This window comes from Rutilus rutilus (genome assembly GCF_951802725.1).
Source record: "Rutilus rutilus genome assembly, chromosome: 7".
NCBI classification, from domain to species: Eukaryota; Metazoa; Chordata; class Actinopteri; order Cypriniformes; family Leuciscidae; genus Rutilus; species Rutilus rutilus.
In genome coordinates, this window is record NC_140221.1 from 37,921,168 (window position 1) to 37,941,877 (window position 20,710).

Genomic DNA, 20,710 nt, shown 5'->3' on the forward strand with positions numbered 1-20,710 from the left:
AATGCAAATCATTTGTTAAAACAATTAATGAGCCATAATAATCAAAAGATTGATCTTATTTAGACAGTATGTCTCAAACACTTAAAACGAGGGGGAAAAAAAGACAGGACGCACTGCATCTGTGTTCACATGAGCACTTTGTTATTGATATTCATACATTATGGTAATGTTATAGGAGAACAACAGGAGAGTCAGGTGAGCTACAGGTATCATACACTATATACAGGCCAGAAATATTGGGATGATCAAAGCAGATAGAGAGAGGGACAGAGAGAGAAAGAACATTGCACAAACATACATTAACCTCCCAACTAAGCCTTCCTCTTTCACTGGTGTTTATCCTCTAACAATCTGCATGGAAAAGAAACAACAGGCTATATCCAAAACAGATGCCAGTTTCTTTTAACTCCCACCTCATACATAAGAAATGGCACCAACCAATTGTGAGGAAACACTCTTGAATCTCACTAGCAGACACATTGGTTCAAAAAGGCACTGGACAGCTATTTCTCTCTCATTCTCTCTCTCTCCCTTTCTCTTATATTTACAAGGTGGGATTCAGTGAAAAGCAAAGCGTAATTGGAAGACCAGCAGACAAACCTTAAGTGACCAAGATTGACCTAAAGCAGCAGCACTACAATCTAGATTGCGCAGCTTTTTGTGTGAGAGCATTTTCTTCTACTTATAACATCCCATAACAACATAATGTACATTTGAATGGTTTTCGTTCTTAACTGTTAGCATTAAAAGCTGTTAATAACCAGTCAATAATGTCATTTTCCTTTTGAGGATCTGAGAACGCAACATATTTACAGTTACAAATACATGAAATAATGACCAATGTATTTTAACAGAAAATAATAAAAAATCATAAAACTGTTTTAACAAAAACATACTGACAATCATCTATTGATGTCTCAAAGCAATTTGAAAAAATCAAATCAAAATATGATTTTATATATTACTTTTAGCAAAAGCATATTAAGTGTCATAGAGGGCCCGAGATAATTTTCAATAAAATTGCTGATCATCCTCAAATAAATTAATGCTGTAATAAAATACATAATACACATTCCCTTCCATAAGGCCTCACCTTGAATTTAGCACATCAAATGGCCATAACTTAATGCACAATATGGTACCACAATGCAATGTTTTGTGTGGTATTTCACCAGCCATGTCCAAATGTCACTTTTTGTCCTCTACAGCAAAAAGCAGAATAAAGTATTTGTGGATAATATTCAAGCATGATCACATTTGTTAGTTGGAGAAAATCTTCTCATGAATTAATACATTTAAAGGGGAAGGGATCTTCCACCAAACCCCATTAAACTATTTTCTTTGCTTGCCATTTATTCAACTACATACATGAAACTCTATAAATCCATCCAATTCTATCTATACATCCATCTGTTCATCTTATACAAACTGATCAATCTTAATAAATATAGGCCGGCCCAAAAGCATTCAAAAGCTCCTTAAACCAAAAAAAAAAAAAATCTAAAGTAGACATATCTTCCCTTTCTGTATCTCCTTCAGATTATGCAAAAGGTTGTTATAGGAAGGAATATAGTACATTTAAGGTTAAAGATGGATCTTATCTCATCTCTTCAAATCGTTTAAGTATCAGAAAAGCAAAACAATTGTGGTGCACTCCATCACATGCAAACAATCTTGCTGTAAATTATCCCTTATTGGTGTAAAAAAAAAAATGAAATGAAGGGCCAGAGATTGTGGTGATAGCAGTAGTATATCAGTTTACCTGTCAAAGCAGCACAGGTTCGGACAGAAAAATGCCTCTGGACAGGCTAATTTCTCTTGTCGTATAACGCTGGAAAATTTTGTATCTTTTTCATCGTTTTAATTCCTGTGGACTTGCCGTAAAAACCAAGACGTCCGTTAATCAGTGATGTACTATTCTTCATTTGGTTATTTGCGAGTGAGAACGAGATGTTCACGAATGACCTCCAGGTTACGCGTGGCCTCTGAGGGGCACGTGCACACACTCTCTGTCGCGACACATGAATTGGCTAACATCTAGATTACATAAAATCATACAGTATTTAATAAAGACAAGGCATAAGCGCCAGTAGTGTCATCTAACAACTTCATTTGGTTTTTTAGTTCTTTTTAAAAGGCTATTGACATTTATGATTACAAGCTATTTTGCAAAACCTGATGGCTCATTGCAAACAATTTCACTACTCAGAATCAGAAACTAGATCTACACTTTCTAATCACTGGTTAGATCATTGCTGTTCACTGAAACAAAGAGGGTGCTTTCACAACAGCAAAGTGTGATGTTTGTGTGTGTGTGTGTGTGTGTGTGTGTGTGTATTGGTGTTCACATACGCATGCAAGCACAAAATGAATCCGTCAGACTCATCTCTTGTGCAGCAGCTTTTATATTCAGAAAAGCAGTGACCCTCCTCTTTGTCCCCAATCGCATCTCATCTCGCATCCGTCTCTTTCAGAGCCTATGAGTTTCAGCGCTCCTGACTGTCCTCAATCAGGGTGACGTATATGATGGGAACAAGGCCCTGTGTGTCGCCCAGAGCACACAGCAGCCAATCAGAGTCTGCCCTGCTGAGCACCTGCAGCACGTCACCTTTGTGGAAACTGAGCTGGCCTGGCTCTGTGGCAATATGATGGCATAACGCCTTCACTTCACTGAAAGAGATGGAAAACAGAGGGATGAAGACAGGGATAGAGACAGAGAGTCAAAGAAAATGTAGTTGAGATAATTAATCAAGTATAGCAGTAATGTCTTTTCATTTTCAAATAATTACACTATACAGTATGTTCTTAGAAACACTGTTTTGCAGGACAGCTCTTGATATTCATCAAACATTCAATTTTTTTCCTCTTAGGGGCTGTTTACATGACACCATTTTCCACTTAAAAACAGAAAATATTTTATGCGTTTTGGCAGTTCATTTGCATTTCAATGGCGTTTTGGGGACCTGAAAACACAAATTTTTGAAAACGGGTTTCAAAGTGCAGGTTTTTTAAAACAATATCATTATCGTCTATGTAAACTACAAAAACGTGAATTTGACGTGACGTCATGCCATAGACAGTATATAAACTGGACACAGCGACCCCATAGGTTTCAACGGAGAGAAGTGAAGCAAATTAGAAGCTTTCATTTCCTGATGGCTGAGCATACTGCGCAGACTCAAATTGAGCTTAACGACGTGGATGTGACGTGAGCAGCCTGCCTGACAATTGTAAGTTTTCTAGTAGCTGTGCCAAACGAAATCTGAACCATTCCCTTCCGAATCTCGCAGAGACGGAGAGCGTGAGTAGGAGCTGTCCATGAGCTAGGAGCAGAAGCAACGTCATGACTCTCTATGGGCTTCTCCCTTGACTTTATCGGACTTTATGCCTCCACGTCCCCCCGATTGCCTGCGAGATTCTCTTCCTGTCTCTACGGTAATTTCCAGAGAGTCGCGTGGTTATGACGCAATCGTTAGCCTACTTTTACAAAAACTGCTTCTACGGGGCCATAACGTAAGATACAAGGTAATGGAGCCTTTTATACATTGTCGTGTTTCTTTAGAAATAAACAATGGACAAATGGAGTCTTTAAACGCCTCAGATGTAAAGTTATTCGCTGTCAAAGTGACGCCAAAATGAATGGGAGTCAATGGGATGCTAACAGCAGGTGAAGGCTTGTTTAGCCAATGGCGGCTTCCGGGGGTGGTACGGAAAACGAGCGCTCGATTACCCCCCTGCGTCATGCACATGAATGTTACATGTTCAGTCTATAGGTGCGTAGTGTTTCTTTACAAAGTGACATCGCCACCTACTGGCCTGGCAGCGTCGTTTTATATCCGTGCGAACAGGGATCGTTTTGACAACATTGTCGTCTGTACGTGGAAAATAAAAAGGAAAAACTTTTCTGTTTTTAGTACATCGTTGTTGTTTAAACGTACCCTCAGTTTTTGGGAATTGGGAATTAATCTCAAAGCGCTAAACAAACAGATTCAAACTCTGATCATTTCAGTCTTGTTGTGCAGATAAATCTATTTTATCTGTGTTTTATCATTACAAAGTGGCACAGAAGCAATAGGCGTTGATACCTGTGTGCAGATGATTGAAAAAAAAAATGTTTTCTGAGCGTCATGACCGTGACAATGTTTGTGGAATTCATTTAGGCAGCCTAAATCAATGCCTAAAACCTAAGCTAATTCTGTAGCTGCCTTGCCAAGCACTGGTTTCTAGATCTAGTCATGTCTACCAACATTACCGAAGGGCTTGTCTCTGTGTTGGGGGATTCTGTGTTTGTGCTTGTTTAGTTGGGCCAAGGTGGGATTGTTGGCTTTGAAGCGTGAGCGATGGTTGCTCTGCTTTTTTCCCCACTCCAACAGACTGAGCCACCAAATCCAAAACAGAACGGTCAAGACTCAACCAACCAGATGGCAATCTGAGAACATGTAGGTAGAAAAGGTAGAAAGTTAGCAAAGTTTATATTAAAAATGCCTTGTAAAAACTGTTGTAAGCAGCTGGCAATGTGTAAAACTAAATCATTCTGAAAACAAAGCCATTGAAGTTTGGCAAAAAAAAAAAAGAAAAATTTGAGGCTTGGTGAAGTTGAAGGAAATGAAACCCAGTTATGGAACAACTTCATTTACAGCATATTTGTGATGTGTAAAGGCCTGTTTACACCAAGACCAATAACTATAAAGTTTTAATTATTGTTCTAATTTTAAGAGAATATCAAGAGTTCAAACCTGAACATTAACAATAACGACACAGAGAAACAATTTTTCCAGCTGATCAATCAATACCCATCCCATAAAGAGCCCAAGCATTTAATGTGGCAGACATTAAAGCATGCACTTATCGTATGTTGATGTGGACGCAAATATAGTTACCTTTATAGTTAACGTTCTTGGTGTGTGAACAGGCCTTGACTGATGAAAACATGCTGACTGATTACTCTCCAACGGAAAGAGGTGGATGTTTGCCAACTCACCTTTGTTTCCTGACTGATTTCTGCTCACTTTTCTCAATCTTGCTTGCGTTTCCAGCTCCAAACAGCCGCCCCCAGCGGAGCACCTGTGCCGACCCATCCTCCCCTGCTCGGGCCAGAACCCCTTCATAGGCATCCTGGCATTCTAGCTGCTTCTCCTTGCTCTTCTTCAGCTCAGTGAGCACTGATTCCGGTGGACTTCCCATCCACGATGGCTTCCCCTTTGCAGCTTTGGTGGGTTCTGACAATCCTGATTGGTGGAGGACCCCATTGCCAACACTATAATTATTGCTACTGCTGGTCCGACCATGTTCCACCTGTTCATCCATCTGTTGAATGGCTTCAGCCCCCTCAACCACACCTTCTCTAGTAGGTGGATGGCTTTGCCGGTGACTTTCAATGCCACCTTTCCTCCTCTTCTCCAACTTCACGAATTTTGAGCCCTCGGCAGAGTTGTCGATGTAAACCTGTGAACTTTGCATCAGCTGATACCACCAGCCAGCTTGTCGGTTTCTCTGTTTGGCTCCATCTCCTTCTCTCCTTTTCTCCTTCTCACAATCTTCTCCAACTCCCTTCATCCTGCCAGCACACCACCCACCGCCCTCTATCTGCCCTGCGTCACTCTTCCTCAAACACTCTTTGCCAACTCCAGCCTCCTTATCCCGTGATTCACGCTCTGCTCCACTCTTCCGCCCATCTCGTTTCATTTTTAATGTCACTCCCTCCGTCCTAAGCCGGCTGTCCTCCTCTCTCAGCATGAATTTTTCTCTCTGAGGCAGCATTACCATTTCCTGTGCACCAGACTCCAACATTCCACAGCCTCGCATTAGCTGGAAGGTGGAGCGATCTGATTGGTCGAGGCCTTGGCGTGCAGAGCACAGCTGTTCTTTGCGTCTCAGGTGTTCTTCCCCTTTCTGTAGCTGGTGTGGCTCAAATAGCAGGTCAAGGTCAAAGGGCAACAGTGACAGCGGCTGAAGCAGGAGCAGCAACTCTTCGAACAGTGGCTGGCACGCCCCTTGAGACAGGGGTAGGAAACCCCATGGGTGGTAGTGTGCTGCTATGATGTCTGAGGAATCATGCCAGAGAGAGAAAAGACAGACAGCCACACACAACAAAACACTAATTATTAGAATTATGCTGGCAATAGAGTATCTGAAACCTGAAAATCTTGGCTCTACATCACCATTACTGTGAACAAGCCAACTACGCTTGAACAAGAAAAGCGCAGAAAGCATTTTCCTACCTTCATGTGTATAAATGTGATTGAACCAGAATTCCAAAGATCGCAAGCTGAAAAACAGTCGAGGTAGAATAAAAATCAAACCTGGAACATTACTGCACAATAACAGAAATACTAAACTTGTACCAGACCAGGGGTCTTCAACCTTGAACATAGAGCAGGGACCCACTGTTAAAAATTGTGCAAAATTGAGTTGTGTACTACTGTATTTGTAAGTCCAGCCTATGATAACGTATAGAATACAATATTAATATATTTAAATAATTTTATACTCTAATAAATACCATTTTATTTTCATCACATATTTTTATATTTACTTATATTTATTATAATATATACAATTATATTAATATATAACATTATATCTTTTATATATATATATCTTTTCCATTATATTTGGAGTCGATAAGTTTTTTATGTTTTTGAAAGAAGTATCTTATGCTCACCAAGGCTGTATTTATTTAATCAAAAATACAGTAAAAATCACAAATATTGTGGAATATTATTACAACTTATAACTGAAACTGTCTTCCATTTTAATACATTTTAAAAAGTAATTTAATACAGTGAACAATTCCTCTGAATTTTCAACAATATCAGTCTTTATTGTCATGGGATCTTTCCAAAATCATTCAAATATGCTGATTTGGTGTATAAGTAACATATATTATTATCATAGATAAAAAAACATTATGCTGCTTAATATTTTTGTGGAAACTGTGATGCATTTTTTTTTTGTCAGGATATGTGTGTTTATATACAAGGATGAGATTTGTAAATTTGTTATGTGGCATAACAAATGTGTTTAACTGATATTACAAATTAAAGTATTAGACCACTGGATAATGTTTTATTCATCTACTAACATTCAAAATTACATGTAAAGGCAGCGCTTCATTATGACTAGCTATAAACAGTTTATGTAACACAAATGTGTTCACAAAAAAAAAAATTGCCCTGCAGTAGTGCTGTGGACCTCCTAGGGGTGCCGACCCTATGTTGAAGACCCCTGGACTAGACAAATCCGCTTTAAACAAGTGAAATACTACAAGTGCAACAACAAGGAGCCTTGAACGTGATAACTGTACTCTGTATTTATCTTAAGAAGCAGAGTGACCACATCACAGAGTGAGACAGACATATAGAGTGAGAGAGAGAGAGAGATCAGAATGCTGCAGAATGCATAACTAAAACCAATGATCAAAGCACTGTGTCTGAATGTAATTTTAATGGGAGTGGAAAAGAGGAAGTTTGCACAGGAGCTGAGATGACTATGTCAAGACCCCCCCACCCACCCACCACACCCCCCCCCCCCCCCACCCAAAAAAAAGAGCCTTTGAAGACTTCTAAAGACTTCTTGAATCACACTGCAGAGCTTTAGGCAGCACGGTTTGAGGTTTTTAGGACTGGCTTGTTACAGTGCTGATAGAGATCATACACTGTTGATCTGTTCCAAAACCTAGTTAGATGCTTACCAAGACGCCATTTTAAGACATCATAAGTATACTTTCAAAGCAAAGACTGTTCTAAAAGGTAGGCAGCAAAATGTATTAAAAATATTATGCCAAAATCTAAGGCAATATCTAAAATATGGTATAAAAAACAAGTAGTTCCAATAAAAATGTACTATTTCACCAAATATTAAGAGTTTTGTATTGTTGTGCTTATTAGACTATCAAATGTGAGAATCAGTAACCTTATTCATCACTGTTTGCTCTCAAACTGTGACCTCAGAATATTTGATAAATAAAAAAAAAAAAAAAAAAAAGGATCAAATAGCACAGATGAAACCAAGGGTCCGTTTTAAAGTCAACATTCACAATGAATCTTGCTTCCATAATGTGACGCATTTCCAATTGAAAGGTTATATTCAACAAGAAAACCTTGACAGGAATCCAACGTGTTACACAATAAAGAACGTTTGTTAAAAAAGTTAATTAGATGTTAAAAAATGATGCAAGGTACAAAAATGTGCTTTCATAAGCAGTGTGTAGACGAACGTGATTAGAAAGAGTGAAAGGGAAAGCAGGGAGATGAAAGGAGAGTGAAACATGAAAGAGGCTTACTTTAGCAGGCCAAAGATGAAGGCATTGAGTCTCATACTGTGATTGGTCAGCTCAGAATACTGACTGACTTTAGAAAATAGACTGTGCAAAACTCTTGTAGAGGGACCTAGGACAGAAAGGATAAACATAAATAATTTCCTTCATCCTCATCCATATAATAATCATCATCATCACCATTCTTCTCATACCGAGTTGTGTGGAGGCCTCGACCACACTCCAGGGCTGGTTTTTGCGTTGTCCAATGATCAGGTCCAGTACATACGCTTTCAGTCCATCATGCAATATCTCACGAATGGCAGGACACAGGTACTTTAGAATAAGATGACCCACGTTTGGACTAACAGAGCTATTACCCAATTTGGCCTGTAAGAGAGAGTGAAAGTGGACCAGTAAAGCTTTTAGTGAGACCCTTCAATTTATTCAAGTAAATTGAGTTAACTCTGTTATTTAAAATTTAATATAGTACCTTAACTCCTGCATCCCGACTGGTGCCAAAATGAGCAACTATCAGATCCACTGCTGTGTTTATGGCCTTCACCAAACCTAGTAGAAAAGGACATAGAGAGGAGACAGGATAGAAAATATTCTATTATTTAATTTATCTAATAAAATTAAACTCCAAATAAGAGTATGTACACACACTCAGTCATGCGCTAATGCAGTTCTCATTGATGGGACCTGTCAATCTGTGAGATGAGAGAAAAGCAAATGGGCCAGCGTTTGATTGACAGGAGGACCCAGTGGGAACAACGTCAAGAGACCTAGATCTCTTCTGCATTCTACTCCCTAGGGCACACTTAACATTTACTGCAGATTCATATGAGAGAGTGATGTATGTACGGCATTGCAATATTCCTATACTTCATTTAAGAGCTAAAGGGTTCACCGCAACGATAAGGTTCATATTAACCACAGATGTGCTGTTATATTTCTGTATAAATTACTTAATGGAGATAAAGGTCAATCTGGACATTGTTTAAAATGCAAAAATGATCTTATGCTGTGCCACTGTAAGTGTTGCTACACAGAAACTAAAAAGCACACACCTCTCTTCTGCAACAGGTCTATAGAAATGGATTCGTCAGTATTAGCATCAGGAGATAAGCAGAATTCCTCTGGGGGGCGCTCTGTCTGAGAGAAATAATCAGGCAGAAAGTCGCTGTAGCACTGGGGCAGTTGCCTCAATGACTGACCTATAAACAAAAACCACATCAGTTAGATAAATGCAAACATACGACATACAGATAGTGTGCTGTATAAAACAGACTAAAGATAACGTCATTGTCAAACTTAAGTGTTCACTAGCTACAAACAAAATGGCCCCCACCCCAGCCCCCTTTCCAGCTCCTCCCCCTAAACGCCCATTTTGACAGAAATTGGTTCAGCACCATTCAGTCTGCCGAAGCTGAGTGCTTGGTTGGTTGGAGGGAAATCAAACACATTGCGTCGCGTGACACGAGTTCCAGGTGTCTTGTTTTCCAAAGCACAAGAGAGAGAATGATGGCCGTCTTTACCGCGCTCCACACCCAGAGGGTTCTTACGCCTGTACTCTCTCCATTTGAGTGCCTGTGGGGAGAGGTGGTGCACTGGAAGGCAAAATGGAAGGAAAAGGGAATGGCGGCAAATGATAGATGGAATATGAAGAGAAAGAAATAAGTATTGGTGAATGGGCAGTAAGATGGATGGACGTACATATACAGGGAAAAGTAGAAAAAAGGAAAGAACAGACACAAGGGTAAGATGAAATTGTTGAATTGCCAAAGTGATGCAATGCAAAACATGGGAAGAAGTGAGAGCAGGAGGGACAGAAAAGAGAAGTTGTTAGCAGCAGTTGAAAGAAAGAAAAGCCAAGGTCTAAGTATGGGAGCTAAGGCTTTGTTCAGATAGTGAAATGTATGAATCCTTTGGCCTATACAACTCAATTCAGAAGCACAATTTTTATATATATAAATATATATATATATATATATATATATATGTGTATTTCAAAAAGTATTGACTCAGTACCAAGTTGGTACAGAAATGTAAAAAATGTGACGCTTTGAGTGCTGTCATAAACACTGCTGATTGCCCATTGTACTCACGCACTCATTGGATATGTCTGTGATTGGCTACAATGATCAGCGCTTCAAAAACATTTAGTAAATATACATCAATGACGTTCTTTACCGAGCGCTTACAGACCGCTTTCAAACGCTCCCTTTTTATAAAACACTTTCAAACACTTCCGTGTGCTCTCAAATGCTCCCTTGCGTTGATCATTGTAGCCAATTACAGACATCTGGCCATTGTGTACAGGCCATTGTGTTCACGTGCTCATTGGATGTGTTTACGGTTCCGCTTAACAGTTTTAAAATTTCAGTACCGACTCGGTACCGAAGTCTGTACTTTTTGACAACTCTAATTATATAAATATATATAAAACACGAGGCAAACCATATTCATGTTAAAAATATTTTAAGTTTCATAACATTTCATTTATAAAGTCATATACAACACAGTAGTATCTAGAACTGTGTCACTCTGAATTAACACATTTTTGCTCTGAACCTACCATTAGGCTGTCGCTGTGTCACACACGCCGGTAAAACTTTCACGGGCTCTTCCTGTGGCGCTGGCTCCAACTGTCCAAGAGGACTGAGACAAGAGCTGGGAAGCGTCGGTAAATTGCCACGGTGGAAACAGTGACTTCTAGTGGGCAACGCAGGCATCAGTGGACTCTGCTTCATCAGCGGAGGTGGAGGCGGTGTAGGAGGTAAGGGAGCGATTTTAGGAGTCTCTGTACGTATGGCCACTCCAGTTGGGGTATGCTGGGGCAGAAGACCTGCAGAGATGGGGCAAGAGAGGGAACGTGGTGGCCTCGGACCACCCGGGGTCGGAGTGCATGTCGAGCAGGTTCCAGAAGAGGTGGGTGCACATTGGAGGCGAACAGGGGAGTAACTGCCCAGTGGGGATGGACGCACTGTTGTAGGTGCATTGGAGTTGTCGTGAGGTGACTTGTGGTCTTCTTCTGACTCATCTTCACCACCCTCAGGTGCTGCAGCCCCTCGAGCCTGCATATGGCTGATGTATCCGTCCAGAAGAGGAAGGATAGGCTTCGCCTGGGGTTTTCCAAACTGGTGCTGGAAAGTGAAGGGCTGAATAGGCAATGAGGTCGGACGCTGATTTTTGCTATAGCGAATTACAACTGGAGAGGAGTCCGTGGAGCTAGACAGGCCACCTAGGGGTAGAAAGACAAGATATACAAGCAGAGTAAAGAGGGGTTCGAGAGAAAATAAGAGATATAAAGATTAAGAACAAAGCGTCAGAATCTATGGCAGAGTAGCATTCAAGACAGTAATGCAGACATGAACCATATCTAAATCATTATAAATAAAAATTAAATGTCATAGATAAATATAATTATAATATGAAGCAAATGATCTGACCTAAATTTAAACGAGAATTGCTATGGCAGTGACACAGCATTTTAAAACAGCTGGAATAAAACTCAGCAGTAGTACTTGCAATAGCAAAGGACACAACAGAGTCGTATTATGAAACTGAAACAGAACCATGCCTATAAAAAATAAAATAATAATCCAATTCTATCAAACACATACCTTAAAACACTGCTCCAAAAACTTAATGACCAAAAGAGATACAAAAACAACCAGGATATTATGTCTAAAACAGCCTGATTATGAAGCTCCTCTGTGTACACCTCTGGGTATGTGTGTTTGTGTGTGCTCTGACCGGCACACAGTGTGAGTGAAACGTCACTCGGCTATTGCGCAAACTGTTGGCTCAACATGACTGGATACTCATATGTCAGAACTAACACTGCTGTACTCAGTCACAGCCAGCAGGGGCAGCACAGCATCCATTGCAGTAACACAACACAAGCTTGCCTAACACTGCCTATTTCTCTTGCTTTCTCAAACCCTCAAACCTAAGTATTAAACTTTAGCATGCAACGAACTCATGCACTACTTGTGCTACAGACATTAAATAAACCTTAAATAATGCAGCTTGAAGAAGATAGTTACTTTCCTAAGCTAGTATTAGCTATTACTTTCCTAAGGTATCAGACTCGATTTTCACCTGGCAGACTATAAAAAAAAAGAAAAAGCCATGTATAAAATAATATCTTACCCAAACTTTAGGCATATGTCATATTTCATTCACCCTCATGTTGTTCCAAACCCACATGACATCCATTCCTCCACAGAAAATGAAAGGAGATTCTGGAGATATTTTTGTATTACATGGAGGAAAGTCATATGGTTTGGGAATGACATGAGGAATAAACAATGACTGAATTTACATTTTGGGTCCAAAGTCATACAGTATCTAGAAGACCATTATATTAGAGACTTTAGGTGGACTATTTTGATTAAGGCCAGTAAGGAACAATCAAGAATTTCATAGCAATGCTCAAGCAACCACCCAGAACATCCTAGTAACCGCAGATCAAGATCAACGTGCTAAAAACTCTTTCTTAACAACAGCCTAGCAACTTGCCAGAGGGTAAACAGTGGTACCTTTACATTTATGCTTTTAGCAGATGCTAACCAAATTGACTTGGATAATAAAGCAAACAATCATGTTAAGGGCAATCACTAATACACAATGCTTACTAGGTAGGTTTGAAATGCTAGAGAAATGTTCACAGTAAATAAAATGTATGTCGCTCCCCAACCAACAAATAGTCAAAAGGAGTCCCAAAATCAACCAAGAAACTATAGTGTAACTCAGTAAGTCAATCCACAAAACAACACAAAATAAAACAGCTTTTACAAACAACACTTTAACCATCCTAACAATTTAACAATCCTCTTTTTTAGAAGATATTGGAGATAACTTCCTCTTACCTTCTGCTATGGTTCGAGTCTGCTCACAACTCCCTTGACTATGGCATCGAGTGAGTGGTGGCAAACTGTGGCTCTGACCCTGCGGAAAGCCTTCCAGGATGGGCGAGAACTCTCCAGAAGAGTGAGAGTGTGTGGACGTGGCCTCCATGCCACCCCTCTGTGATGGTGACCCTCCAGTTCTCCTCTTATTTCTTGCTATTTCTGCAAAAGAAGTGACACGTGGTGGAGGAGGCGGGCTTGGAGCTGCACTCTCACTGAGCCGAACAGGGCAGCTGAGCATGCGCTCCAAGGATCCAAGGCGAGGAGATGGAGACTTGTCCAGGATACGATCGTAGCTGCGAGAAAGAGGTCGACTGCTCCCTGAAGCACCAACTGAATTGCAGGCTGTCATAGGTGGGGAGATGTTGATATACACCTGCCCCTCAATTACATTCTCATGGGTAGAGTCAATCTCAGTTGGATCCTTTTCTTCATTCTGGTAAAAGAAAGAAAAAGATACAATGTTCAAGGTAGTGTCATATTGCTATGGAGTACAGAATGAGGCATGGCACAAAATTCTAAATACAACAAGTCAACACCAAATAAAGTAAGTAATATACCAGTTCTGCATCTTCCTCGTCTTCGTCCTCTTTCATTTGTTGAAATAGGTAGTACTCTGTTGGCTGAGTGGGGCTTCCTTTGCTGTGCTCATCTGAACAGCTTGTGACCGATGATCCCACCGGACTGGGAGAGGACTGGGAAGAAAGGTCACACGTCACAAGCTTGTAGTAATTCTGTGTTGCTACAACCAAGCGAGCTTGGCTTTGAAGACACGAGGTGAGGTCATTGGCAGAGGTTTCAGCAGAGGACAGTCCCTCACTTCCAAGGAGGTTGTGGTATGAGTTACAGTTGGCATCTACTTCAATAGTGGCACCTTGTGGCTGAGATACAGAGGAAGAGTTTGCATGTTCTTGAGTGGCCGAAGGATTCTGAGGGGGTTCAATTGGGGACGTGTGTAAGTCCAGGTAGAAAGCTCCATGTCCACTGCTACATTCTGTCCCGCACATCTCAATGAGCCCAGACACAGATGAGGCACAAGATTGCTCATCAGAACTATTGATATTGAGCAATGGCTTGGCCGGGACAACATTGTTCATTTTGTTGAAAATCGTGCTGAAGTTAACCAGCACTCCATCCGAGCTATTGCAGGAGGAATCACTGCCGTAGCCCTGGTGACACTCAGAAAATGATTCATGAAAAGGTTCAGGGTATGGCTGAGAAAGGTTGCAACAGGAGCAGTGTGGTGCTGCCAGACTGGAACATTCTGAACTTCCTCTACCGCCCTGCATGGAATGGTCTTCATAATCATCATCCTCACCCCATTCTTGCTCACCACAGTCCATTGAAAGGGTGGAACCACTGCTTCCGTGGCGCCGCTGACTATCTAATCTCAGCAAGTTCAGGCCCTCCATATGAGTAGACAAATCAAAAGTCCCACCTATTGTGTGGTCTCTGGTCTCTGTTTCCCCACTAGGCCCATTTGTAGAACACCACTGTTTTTCTGTAGACCCATGCAAGAGAAAAGGTTCAGCGGTGAACCCAAAGTCATGTAGATGGAAAGGGGGCAAGTCTTCATTTGCAAGCACTGAATTTGAGATTTCATGCAAATTTCCATGCAGGTGAAAAGAGGAGTCTTCCAAATATCCATTCAGATTGTCTTCATCCTCATCATCTTCATCTTCAGTGTTGAGCAGAAAGGGGTTACGTCTCGAGTTTGGCCGTTCACCTGTCTTCGTTGGCAAGCCTTGAGCCTGATCTTCGGAATTGCTTGAGGTGAAAGAGGAAGTGTTGCTTGCCATACTCCCTTCTCTCCCTCCTCTTCCTCGTTTCTCTCCTCCTCTCATTCCTCCATCCCCAAAAGTGTCACTAGAGCTAAGGCTGCTGCTTGACGTCTGTATGAGACTGCTGTACACCAACGCCTCCCGCTGAAGAATGTCTCTCTCAGGTAGGGAGGTTGTCCGAATCAATCCCAGGTTCTCCGGGCAGCTGAAGGGATTACTGTTCCTTTTCAACGGATTACCACAGAATTGTCGTGAGCTCGAAACCTGGCAGTGAACCAGAGGAATGTGGTGGACAATAAGAGTCTCCCCGGCTAGCTTAGGTGGACTGTCCATCTTCTCCTGGTGTGGGTGAGGACAAAGAATGTTTGGATATTTGCAGAAGGTGGTTTTCAGAAGACTTTAGTTCACACGTCCAATGCCAATCCGTGGTTTTGGAGAGTGAGGAACGTTAAAGAAAAGGTTAAAGAGGATCTCTTGGCGGAAGGAAAACATCTGAAAAAAAAAAGACAAGACAGGATTCAGTACGACATGAAGTTATCTGGTGTTCATAAGAGGACAGGGCATTTTAGTTGGCATTGTGTCATCATATAATTTTCAACAAAAAAAATTACATAAAGCATGATCCGCTGGGACAAATCATGAGTGCCAAAACCAGACAAAATAAACCTAGAGACAAACAAACAAAACAATAATGAAGTAAATCCAGTTTACAGGCTTCTGCCTCCATCTGCTCATAGTCCATAGATGATAACAGACTCAGAATGTAGACAATGAATAACAACACTTTGAATAAACTTACAAGTAAATACATATTTTATCATTTTAATTGATGTTTAATAAAAGGTAATACATTTAAACTAACACAAATGTTCTTAAAGGGATAGTTCACCCAAAAATGAAAATTCTGTCATCATTTACTCACCCTCAAGTTGTTTCAAACCTGTAAGAATTTCTTTTTTCTGCTGAACACAAAAGAAACTATTTTGAAAAATGTCTGTAACCAAACAGTTGATGGACCCCATTGACTTCCATAGTATTTTTTTTTTCCTACTATGGAAGTCAATGGGGTCCATCAACTGTTTGGTTACAGACATTTTTCAAAATAGTTTCTTTTGTGTTCAGCAGAAAAAAGAAATTCTTACAGGTTTGAAACAACTTGAGGGTGAGTAAATGATGACAGAATTTTCATTTTTGGGTGAACTATCCCTTTAAACTTATTCTTAAACACCATTCACAGTAAAACTGAGGTGAATTGTGAAGAGAACCATTCTACATTACAACTTTTAAAAAATCATTTTCAAGTGAAATACATACGGTTTACTTTTTCCAGATTAGTCTTTACAACATATTGTAAATCATTTTCACATAATAAGAGCTTTACTTGTAATGGAGATGGTGAAGTCTACATAAAACTACAGTATCTCACTTTCAGTTCTAACAGTGATCTTTTTTATATTTTTGGCAATTTTGCAACTTTTATTTACAGGGACAGAAGAAATTGGACAGGAAATGTGAGATTAAGGAAAAGACACAAGCTGAGCTCATGTCACCCGCACAAGCACTACGGCAGTAATGGCACAAGGGCTAATTAATCCCACAGGATCTCACCCTGGCTCTTATTTTGGTCAAACTGATATTCATAATATTTCTTTCTGGTGTACAAATGGTGCTGATTTTACTATAGATTCACTAGATAGGAAGGGAGGGGTGAGCACTGGACATTGACCTAATTTTAGACAGCTGGAAATCGTGAAGGAGCAAATGGCTGTGGATCAGTGACCTGTAGTTGGGGCAGACAGATACAGCAAAAAGTAGGCTAATAGCCTAGGCTGAGGGCAAGCAAAGCTTGACCTCTCTGTGGAGTAGTAGATCATATTCTCTCTCATTAACCATTTCAGTCGTATCCAACTCTTGGTGATTATGACATGCGCAAGACTGACCGTGAATTTTCTTGGCAATGTTTTTTTCCGGTGTAGGTTGCCAGATCTATTCCCAACCCTCATTACATTGCTTGGGACTCACACACACACACACACGCATTCACACCTACGGCCAATTTAGCATGTCCAAGTCACCTAACCTGCATGTCTTTGAATTGTGTGGGGGAAACCGGAGCACCGGGAGGATACCCATGCTGAACCGGGGAACTTCTTGCTGTGAGGCGACAGTGATACCCACTGAGCCACCATGCCGCCAGTAGAGCATTTTACATAATCTGAAAGCCTCAATGAGTGTTTGTCAGAGTGTTGGTGATAGATTCCATTGTATATTCACAAGGCAAAATCAATGACATAATCCAGAAGAGTGCAAATAAATTCCAAGAAAAGAATTATTATGTTTTTTCTACTTGCATGGACGTATTATAATGATAGATTATTAGCATTAATTTTCTATGTCGTGGATGCCTCAAAAATAAGGATGGCCAAGGGCCAATATGAGAGAGTTTTGGGCAGGCTGACAGAAGTCTTGGGTCTATTGGGTCAGTGTTGTCACTACATTATACATTTGTTGCTCGAAAAATTTACCTCAAAATAGAGGAGCCCATTAGATTTATGCGTCATTCAACAGCAAAAGATTCTCTGTCAATGAGAACCCTCACTGAACTGAGTCCTCCTGCAGTCTGACCAGATTAAACTCCATTATATAACACTTGTGTTCCTGCCAGTCTGTGTGTTAAAGACAAGAAATTGGCTATATATTCTGAATCACATTTCTTTAAACCATTTTCTTTTTTTAAATCGGTTGTCATCCAGTCTGCAAGATTTCCTAGCTGAAATGTATTAGAAGATTAAAATATATTCACATATAACAGTGTGACAGGTAATTTTTCATTGCTACTCTATTAGCTAATTCTTTTTTTTTTTTAAATCAAAGTCAGACTTCTCCAATCATTTAGTCCACTTAAACTACACCCGTTCTTACTATTAACTACAAGCTCAGACTCACAACCATGTCCCCATCCAACCTTTTTTCTTTTTTCAGTATTACGTTTTACTTGAGTGTATGTCACAATACGAAAGCAAAGATCTGAAGCTTCTTCCATTTCTTTGCAACTTTAAGAAGATTAACGAAGATTCTTGGTTCTTAGGGTCTCAACAACAAACTATGTTGAAGCAAAACAGGATGCAGATAAGTTCCACTTTCAGCTTGACATTGCAGGAGAAACACTGAAATGTATCTTAGACCTGAAATGAGTCCACACAGACTGATGCAGCTATTTCCAGCAATTCATGACTCAGTTTAGCCTGACTACATCAAATCAGTCACACACTACTTAGACATACTGTATGGAGCAACAAATGATAGACTGTGAGATTGACCAGGGCAATTATTTGGCTGAAATTACTAGCACCAGGCAAGCTACATCACAACATCCTAATCTACCGCTGTAGTAAATAAAATGAAAAAGGGATAGAGAGGCTGGTAAAGGGGGTAGAAAATAACCCCCCCTCTCTCTCTCTCTCGTCTCATTGTTACATAACTACAGGCCATGACAGCTACTACATTCCACAGACTGGGCGTTTAACTACAAGATCAGACAGACAGCTGCAGACAGACGGCAACAAGATGGCATGCCTCTCACACACAAACACAAATTTTCTGGGTTTTTTTTAAAAGCACAAAGAAAGCTTGTTTTTAATGAGCAACTGAGTAGTGAATTTTGTATAGAAGTGCAGATTGTTTTTTAGTAGAATATTTGAGATGATTCAAGGTTAATATGCAATTTTATTCTAAATGATTGACCCTCTTTCTTTTTTACAGTAGAAGAAGAGACTAACTAACTGAATTACAGGCTGCGGTGACAAAAAAATATAGTAATTTCAAGACTTACTTTCATACAGCCATTTAGGAAACTTGAAGCTGTATAAAAAAGCCTAGAAGGTTATAGTCAGAAAATAATGAGTGAGCTATCTCTCTGAATAGACTTCTACAGATAAAAGATTTACTTCGTTCAATAATGTGTGACTTCAGCATGGCTGTAGAAAGTAAATGTGATGAAAGTAAACATCCAGCTCCTGTTCAGCAAGGAAAAGCCCTTCTGTAATTATTCAATCACAACATTACCCAGAACACCCGAATTACTCTCATATAACTATGATTTCAATTAATTAAACTATGGTATTTGTTATGAAAAATAGTATGCAAAACCATATGGTCTACTTTTACTATGGTCAGTTTTGTCCCCTCCCACTTAATAAGCTTCAAATTTAAATGACCACATCTCCCCGTCATCTCTTGAACACAAGCTGCTTTTGTTTAATGGAATCGGACTAGAAAGTTCTTTCAGAGGCAGGAAGAAACAGATTTCAGTCTGTGTCCGTTATGTAACAAAATAAATTGGCATCATTACAAAGTCAAAAAAATATTAAAGGTTAATGTTTTTTGTAAGTAATGTGCATTTGAACAATATAGACGACATTTGAGGGAAATGTCGGTACTGGAGTGACACTTTTAACAACTATAAAATCTTGAAAAAAGTAACTTCTTCAGATTGTTTCATCATCTGTATTGCAACATTTAGAACATTCTAAGAATAAAGATCATATTATTTATCAAAAATGTATTTGGTATAATAGTGCATTTCTTATATGTAAAAAGTAAATTAACCATAAACATATACAATAAAAATAAATTGAATGTTTCTAAACCCTTCTGATAATGACACCTAACAAAACTACTAAAAATAAAAAGCAAATGTATTTTAATCTATTCCAGATTCATTTTCCCTAAAGTCAACATAGGGGACAGAGAAGTTAACAACATTGAAAAATCGCCCATTACACATATGTGTACATAAACAGGCCTATATGCTGCTGTTCGTTCGCTCAAATCGATTTCCCCCTCCTATATTATCGTTTATAATACAAAGCCAGAGGTTTTCATGTGGTGATGGTTCACAAACCGCTGGCGCTGTGATCGATATGCGCAAACACAGGCCTCACGCGCGCGCACACGGCGAATCATATGGCATATTTGACATAACACTTACACAGCAGCACGCCCTGCATCTGTTGGCCTATTTAGTGATTTTAACGCGTGTATATTCTTTCTTTAATAAAGAAAATGCAATGCACCATCATAATCAAGGCCAAGACGAAGCATAATTAAATGATGTCAAATCAGCACCAAAACAAGAAACCTACAGCGTGTCAATGACCGCTTGTTTATATGGGCCTCTTTTAGGCCATGATTCCGGACATTCACTATTCTATTCTAAATACAGTAAAACCTCATAATACAAACCTTTAACGTTAACAACGACTATGCGAGCGTAGAAACGGGCGTAACGTTATATGAGCGGAGATAACTGTGCACGCGCACACGTCCACGTCTGTATCTTATGCTACCACATTAAAATAATTCAAATAACAATACTCGGTAATGTTGCGTTAGTTCCGTCTTAATAATTAACTAAAGTAACGTTACCGTCTTGGTTAAATCTGAATCAGCAGCAGTGATGTAAGATTTGCCAGCGGGCAGTACCGTTAGCTTTCACCACCGTGTTTACCACATTACCTCTTAAATAATAAAAAGCAATCCACATTTATACTCACGTTGACAATAAATGTCATCTCCTTGATTCCCGGAGATCACGATGTCAAATCACGGCGAACGATCGCCACGTTTGGTTTGATTTAGTGATGAAGGTATTGAGCGCAACAGCGGAGCGGCGCTGGAGCGAGCGGCGCTACGTCAGGATGAAGCGCGCACCCTCCCTCGCGCGTACACTACACTAACTGTGCGTCCTCTTA

At 40.0% G+C, this 20,710-nt stretch overlaps 1 protein-coding gene across 2 annotated transcripts; it reads right to left on the reverse strand.

Annotated features, from left to right (window-relative positions):
• Nucleotides 1-120: 120 nt before the first annotated feature.
• Nucleotides 121-20,646, reverse strand: rusc2 (RUN and SH3 domain containing 2). Of its 2 annotated transcripts, none has more exons than XM_084414092.1 (12): nucleotides 20,513-20,646; nucleotides 13,737-15,449; nucleotides 13,138-13,612; nucleotides 10,839-11,504; nucleotides 9,331-9,477; nucleotides 8,751-8,827; nucleotides 8,473-8,647; nucleotides 8,285-8,390; nucleotides 6,222-6,268; nucleotides 4,982-6,044; nucleotides 4,253-4,429; nucleotides 121-2,670 (listed from the first exon to the last, which is right to left on the reverse strand). In XM_084414092.1, the coding sequence occupies exons 2-12, from the start codon at nucleotides 15,288-15,290 to the stop codon at nucleotides 2,487-2,489; spliced, it is 4,671 nt and encodes a 1,556-aa protein (XP_084270218.1). In that variant the 5' UTR covers nucleotides 15,291-15,449; nucleotides 20,513-20,646; the 3' UTR covers nucleotides 121-2,486. The 2 variants fall into 2 exon arrangements, with proteins under 2 accessions (XP_084270218.1, XP_084270217.1); XM_084414091.1 differs by lacking the exon at nucleotides 20,513-20,646 and adding an exon at nucleotides 9,673-9,870 and having other exon boundaries at nucleotides 13,737-15,438.
• Between the last annotated feature and the right edge of the window lie 64 nt (nucleotides 20,647-20,710).

Excerpts from the sequence above, each read along its gene's own strand:
- rusc2 (XM_084414091.1), bottom strand. The coding sequence starts at position 15,290 with ATGGACAGTCCACCTAAGCTAGCCGGGGAGACTCTTATTGTCCACCAC. Across the intron at positions 8,828-9,330 it reads AGACCTGTTGCAGAAGAGAG|GTTTGGTGAAGGCCATAAAC; the intron begins GTGTGTGCTTTT and ends CTTTTCTACTAG. Across the intron at positions 6,269-8,284 it reads TTCATCTTTGGCCTGCTAAA|CTTGCGATCTTTGGAATTCT; the intron begins GTAAGCCTCTTT and ends ACTGTTTTTCAG.